The sequence below is a fragment of the Nanorana parkeri genome, unplaced genomic scaffold, assembly GCF_000935625.1.
Source record: "Nanorana parkeri isolate BGI_ZX_2015 unplaced genomic scaffold, ASM93562v1 scaffold1226, whole genome shotgun sequence".
Lineage (NCBI taxonomy): Eukaryota > Metazoa > Chordata > Amphibia > Anura > Dicroglossidae > Nanorana > Nanorana parkeri.
Genome location: NW_017307494.1, coordinates 369,343 through 376,486, shown reverse-complemented (window position 1 = coordinate 376,486; position 7,144 = coordinate 369,343). Strand labels below are relative to the sequence as shown.

At 40.3% G+C, this 7,144-nt stretch overlaps 1 protein-coding gene across 3 annotated transcripts in view; it reads right to left on the bottom strand.

The window, feature by feature from the left end:
- Positions 1 to 835: 835 nt before the first annotated feature.
- Positions 836 to 7,144, bottom strand: part of UBE2J2 (ubiquitin conjugating enzyme E2 J2) — a 20,311-nt gene continuing 14,002 nt past the window's right edge. For all 3 annotated transcript variants that reach the window (XM_018568671.1, XM_018568670.1, XM_018568669.1), the window contains 4 exons: positions 5,631 to 5,735; positions 3,828 to 3,966; positions 2,593 to 2,673; positions 836 to 1,364 (listed from right to left, as the gene is read on the bottom strand). In XM_018568671.1, coding sequence (XP_018424173.1) covers positions 1,080 to 1,364; positions 2,593 to 2,673; positions 3,828 to 3,966; positions 5,631 to 5,735 — 610 coding nt within the window. In that variant the 3' untranslated portion in view covers positions 836 to 1,079. The remainder of the gene's footprint in view (positions 1,365 to 2,592; positions 2,674 to 3,827; positions 3,967 to 5,630; positions 5,736 to 7,144) is intronic.

The following is a 7,144-nucleotide window of genomic DNA, read 5'->3' as shown; positions in this document are numbered from 1 at the left end:
AAGAATATAATGCATCTTAACATTTCTTAGAAGTTGCAGCTGTATTCGTTTATTTTTTGGAGTTCACTCACTCCACTATGAAGAAAAAAAAAAGCCATAGTGGCCACCCAGGCTGGACTTCAAACATGTCTACCTTTATTTCCATTACATGGGGGAAGGAAAGATTAGTACTTAACAGATAAGATTGTTTTATGCTCCGATTCAGCTTGCAGGAAGGGGCAAGGACACAGCAAGATCAACAGCTATTTTCTGTACTTGCTGAAAATGTTCTTCATCTGAAAAAAAAATCAAAACTAATACAGCCGCTACAGCTAAGGCCTGGTAAGCTGCAAGAGAATATATTTTTGTTCTTGGGTTTAGTTATTATTTAGGTATCTCTCCGATGAATGGATTGTGCAGTAAATACTAAGTATTCAAAATGTCCTATGTTCAGTCTCACTGAATGAAACGTTTTAATATCCACTCCTAACAGGATATAAATCAAGTGGTACAATCATTCCATAGTTGATCTTAAAATATCACCTCGCTGTCAAAAATAAAAAAAACAGACATGAAAATCTCAACATTAAACTTTCAGACTTTATCACTGGATAGCTGATGTACAAAACTGGACCAATCTTTTTGGAACCTGTTTGCTGGAATTGGGCGGACTGTCTACCGCGCAGTTGACAGGCCCACGTCTCATCACAGATCCAGTACAGAGAACATAGCCCTCTCCCTGACAGATTTTAAAGAAGAGCTTGAGGAAATTCATTGGATTAAAGCAGATGTTGGAAATGAAGACGCCCGGCTGATTCCAGCACCGGAGGCTGCAGTGAACATAGTACAGGGTCTCTTTTTAGTTTGCTGTCATGGAAAACAGAACCACTCATCTCATGTTCTAAAAAAGAAAAAAAAAAAATATATAATAATAAACCCATGAGCCAACTGATATATCACTTTGCACAACTGTAGCACAAATAGAAATGACCCGAGCCTGGTGCGGAGCGAGTCCGTCTCCTCCTAGCAGTTCATTTGCTCTTTCCCGACTATTGCTAGTTTGGTCTCAGATTCTTCTCGGCGCCTCCTTGCAAACCTCATCATTCCTGGGCTATGCTTCTCAGTACATACTTGACTGTGTAGGCGAAGGCTGCAAATCCCACTATGACAAAGACATTGGCCAGGGCACCCCCTAAAAGTCCATGGTTACGGTTTGGCTGCTGTAGACCGGGGTGATTTGCTGCTGCCAAGGGCGCGTGGCCGTTTAAGAGTGGAGCTCCGTTCTGACCGAAGTGGGCTTCTGTGTCTGGCACAACGTCTGGGAGAGGAAGGGACTGTGGTCGGTTGGTTAGTTCTTCTTGTGCCCGCTGCTTCTTCTTTATTTCCTGACAATGCAAAGAAAAAACAAACAGTCAGACAAGCAAAACAAATGGATAAATAATCCCACAGTGCAAGGCAAGTATACCATAGCTCCGGTTATTACTAGAGGTGCACCGAAATAGAAATTTAAAAAAGGAAATATAATTGGGTAATAAATGTTTTATCATTTAATATAGGGGAAACTGTTTTTTTTTTTTAAAATTCGGTAATTTTTCCTTAATATAGAAAAAAATAAAACCCCCAGTGGTGAATAAATACCACCAAAAGAAAGCTCTATCTGTCCCCAAACAAGGGTATAAAATTCATTTCAGTACAGCGCCAACCAGAGTGCCAGTATAGCCAACCAGAGACAGGAAGTGTGAAACTTGCAGCATTAGCTGGTAAAAAAAAAAAAGCCTGAAGAAAAGAAAAGTGATGTAGCCACCTCATCCGAGGACTGGCAAGCTGCAATATATTACCTTTAGGTAGGGGGTGTTCTAAAGGAAAAAATGTATTGTAATAGGTTCATCTGTAAAGCTATGTAATGTATAGGTATCCACATTCCACAAGTGAACCCAAAAGAAAATCAAATAGTACCCAGATTTTTTGTTTCGATCTTCAGAAGTAGGGGTGTTCTTTTAGATGTTACTACTATAGAACTTTTCAGCATTTTTCAGCAATAGCATTTCCATACTTCCTCAGTACAGGACTCGTTCAAAAGCTGATGGATACAAGTGGATACCAGGAAAACAAAGATACCCGCTCCGCTACATACATATAGTTGGAGATTTCAAAAAGGACTTATTAAAACCTATAAAGACAGGAAGGGTTCTATAACCCCTTAAGGACCAATGACAGGATTATTCCATCATAGTTGTTTGTGCCATAAGGACCCATGACGGAATAATTCCGTTATGGGTCCTTAAGGGTTCAAGCTTCCCTCATGCACTATATGAGAACTTTTATATGCACATGTCACATGTCCCTTTTTGTCCTTTACAAAACCGTTCGCTCACCTCCCGATCTACTGAGCCGACCTGTGACAGTCTCATTGTCACAGGTCGGCTAGAACAAGGAGGTGAGTGAATAGCACTCACCACATAGTTCTCCTTTAAGGGGTTGATGTGCACAGATCATATCTGGAATTATCCCATCAGTGGCCAGATGTTTACCACAAACTTATAAAAGGCGACTCTGGATTTTTGTTGTGTGTATGATAAAAGTATCAAGTCACGGATGTAACATGGTACTTACCTCAACTACCTCTGCAAACAGCTCACAGAAAACTTTATCCTTTAAGTTAAATGCTAAACTTTGTGCTGCGAGTTGTCGTTTCTGTCAAGGCAAGCAGAAAAAAAAAATACATTGGTGATCTAAAACATTTCAGTTGCCCAAATCAATCTATTGATTAAAATTAATTTAAGATGATTCCCTTGCAAGAGTGGTACAATACGTGTACCAAATTCCATGCCCCATGTACTGTATTCTATAAATATCTGTTTATAGCAACAACAAAAAAATTCAAAAAAAATAATAATTTAAGATGGCTCATTCTCGAAACGTTGTAAAATATGTAAAAAGGAGTTGGGGACATATGAGAATCCACTATAAAATATAGCTAAGAAAATGCAGCAAGCCTACTACCAGCACATTCTAATATCAGTATCCAGTTCAAAGCAAACTAGGTCAAATGGAGTACTGGGATGCCTTGGCCGACCTCATGAGGATCTCTATGAAACAAAAAAGAAAACAAATAATTGTAGTTTCGAGGTTGGGCAAGTGTAAGATTGCCTCACTTGTGCACCCCTTAGAACATGATGGACATTCCACCTGTTGCTTTTAGTGTGACTTGTTGAAATTAGGGAGGGCAAAGACCCTCTACCACCTAAAAAGGTAGATTGTTTGCATAGTCACCATGAAGGGCAGATTGAGCCAGCTGAGTCCCTGAAGTAAGTGGCTTTGCAAACAGTGGGCAGGTTAGCCTTGCACGATTAAGGTAAAGCTCTGCTGTGGGCAAGATTTACATTTTTACATCCGCTTTCATGGCCTCTGTGCAATGATCAAAGTTCCTCTTAAAACAGGAACTCCATATAAACCTAAAATACCTTCACATTTACCCCTTTTTAAATTTGCATGCAAGTGGAACTATGGTCGGACTATAATAGTAATCTCTTACACTTGCAGCCTCTATAGCTACTTAAATGTTTGAATGCAGATAAGCCTGTCAAAGAATAGCTCTGGCCACCATCTTTTACATAGAAAGCAGATAGGTGCTTCATTGGGAACATCTGTGGGAACATCTGAAGGAAATGAAAAGCAAGAGTTGCTCCATAATACCCACCCCTTCCAGCACTGTCTAGCAGGTTGCATGAGAAACCAGTTATCAAGTTGCATAACAATTAAACAAGGAGTAAATTACATGTTCTTGTTTATCAACCTGATGTAACCACTAGAAGCTTTAACTTAAAGATTTAATTATTCAAACTTACAGTAAAGTCTGAGGTCTCTATGCTGCCCAAGGTGGGTCCTTTCTCCACCATGAAGCTGAGTAGACCTGTGAGGATTGTCGATACCGACCATGCTGGATTCCATGTGTCTGGGTGGAAGTCTGTGATTGAAAGGCAGAGTCTGCAGAAGGCAAGGGAACAACACTTTAGGATGCAAATGTCGTATTCAACTGTTAATCTTTCTTTGTAACCTAAAATGAATAAAACATTTTAATTTGCTTGGTTTGGCCGGGAACAGGAACGTGATCTAGGTTTGGCTGTTGAAGTCTAAAGACTACTGATATATATAATATATAATAACCCTGGATCCTAACCCTTCACAGAACACCCCTAAGGCCTAATCCTTCCTAAATGACCACACAATAACCTTAGAAAATCTACCTTTTTATTAGCCACATGTCTAACCCCCAGCTACATGTGGAAACATGTTTAACTTTGCTCCGGAGTACAGCTACTCTTCCTAAGAATGGCCAAGTAGGACAGAACTATGAAAAGAAATAAAAAAAAACCTCAACTCACATGATACACTTGTTAATTCTTTATTCTGACATATTGATGCAAACAAAGTGGCGAGTATAGATACACAATTTTAAGGTTGTCAGCTGCCCCCCCCCCCCCACTGGCATAACATGATTAATGTTCTAAACTAAGCATTGCTTTGATTCAGGGGTGCTTCTGTATAAGTGCATACTCCAAGTAATCAACCATACTCCTTATTCAGCCGCTGCTCCTCTCATTGAGGAACAAGTGTTTTTTTAAATTTGGCCTGGCTGTCATAGGTTCCTGTCTGATGGCTTGCTCCGTAAATAAGGAAGTGTTGGGCAAAAATAAGGAAATGTCACTAGCTGATATGGCATTTCCTACTGCTGGTACGAACAGTGTGCCTCAGTTCAATCAAGCATAGTCAAGTGCACTAACCAAATCGCAGATTAACAGCCACTGCCAGGCAAGCTATGTACCTATTTGATTAAATGCCATGTGGCAAGCCCCTATGGACCGTAGGCACTGGAACCTAAGCGTTCCGACATTTGCCCTGCAGTATGAGCATGCTCTTTGTGCAGCCTCAGACATTTATCTGTTTGCTAGAGTGTCATGCAATGGGCCTGCTGTCTCACTGGCTGTTCAAGCACCAAGAGCTTGCCAGGACACAATATCCTCCTCAACAAGCAGAATGCCAGTCTATCCCCTGCCATTTATCATCAGATCTTCTCTACCTTGCAATGTTCAGAAGAGAAGTTGGCTGGAGAACCTCTTTAAATAATCATATTTAGGGGTTAATTTCTTAATGTGCAGCAAAACTTTTTTTTAGTTTTGGATAGAGAAGTGGTAAAAAAAACAAAACGTTTTTTGCTGTCTGCATCCTGTTCAGGAGATCTCCCTTTACTACTTGTCCTAGAGATGCCACCGGAAATGAGAGAAAATCTCCCCAAGTGATGGTAATCCCGATCTTAGACACTTGTCACATGGAAGACGTCCTCTCAACTTTTGCAACAGTGACAACTGTATTTTGAATGTGCCATTGCTTTCTGTCTTGTGGACAGTTGTCAGCGAACAAGTAGACAGGGGGAAACTACATAGTAGAGACACAGGCAAAATAATATAACCAGACAGGGGTTGTAATCCTTCACTATTCTATCCAATGCTAAGAAAAAAAAACGAAAAACTTTTGGCTATAAATTTAATTAAGAACAATATCCTGCTTAATAAACAGGCCAGAGCCCTTCTTTAACAGTTTCCCTGAGCTCATCCCCTGACAGCATGATGTTGAAACAGAAGAATTCCTACCGTGTGTTACATTTAAACCGTCCATTAGGAGTGATCATATAAATACTAGGTGGTTTGAAGGGGAATTCTCTTGGAAATATTAGTTTCCCATGATAGTAACCACCTGCAAAAGATTAAATGCATACTATAAATAGAAGACAATAACATCTTGGCTGCACAGTAGAAGAAACTCTCTGAAAAAAGACAAAAAGCAACAAAAGGACAATAAAGAGAAACCTATCCCGGATTAAACGAGTGAAAAAATAAAAATCACCCACATCTGCCCCGACCAAGAGGACGCGCCAGTTCATTCTACAACTGACACTCAGCTCATTATTCTGTGTGGTTTGCATCAGAAGATCTTTCTCTAACATATAGCAGTAACAGAGACCTGTCATAAGAGAATATAGCTTACTTCAGACAGAACAGGAGATGACAAATTCTGACTTTTCTCAGACTTGCATTTCCTGCATGCTTGTTCTACAAGAACTCCAGGAAATTTGGAAACTCCTTATTAACCTTAACCTTTTTTTATTAACCTTAAATGTTTTTATTACCCTTTTTTATTACCCTTGCAGTGCGAGGGAAGGCCCACTGCAAGGGTTAACTGCTAATTTGTGTCTAGGTTGAAAAATACAAAAACAAGAAGATATACTCACCCAAAGCTCCAAACCAACTTCTCGTTAGGCAAGTCCTTCCAACGTCTCTCCCCCTCCTCTGCAGAGGTCTGAGGTCCAGTAAATTATCAACATCTATACACTGTGTATAGACATGAGGACGCTGAGGAAGATTCCAATGCTGCAGGAAGCTCTGTGACAGCTGGCAGCTCATAGCTTTGAGTGAGTATAATCTTTGTTATTTTAGCACCTAGACACAAACAAGCACTTAGCCCTTGTCCCCCCCAGTGCAGGGGTAGCCCAACTGCAAAGGGTTAATAACATTTTTTTTTTTAAAATCCTACTTCTCTAAGTATTTAAACCAAACACAACCAGTCAACTAGCATTTTTAGAAAAGCTGAGAATTGCAACCCCCCGCATGACAGGTGTGCTTTAAAAGTCTGTTTTCCTCTCATGCAAACATCTAATCTGTTTAAAACATTCCGGCACAACTTATTGCTGGTGGCCCTCCCCTAATCCCAAGAGCTGGGGACCAGATCTGACCAAGGCAGTCTAATCCAGATAAGAACTAAACAGTGATGATGCCAAATGTGTGTTGAAATCTAAATAAATGACCATAAACCACTATAGTTGTATACTTCATATTATGGCTTTGAAATAAACAGAAGACAATACAATTCTCATGAGGCAGCACAGTGGCATAGTGGTTAGCGCTTCTGCCTTGCAGCATTGGGGGTCCCTGATTTGAATGCTGGACAGGTCACTTACCTGCAAGGAGTTTGCACACTCCAAAGACATGTGGGAAGGTTAATTGGCTCCAGTCTAAATTGGCCCTGTATGTATGCTTGTGTGATAGGGACCTTAGATTGTAAGCTCCTTGAGGGCAGTGACTTATGTGAATGTGCATGTGAAAAGCAC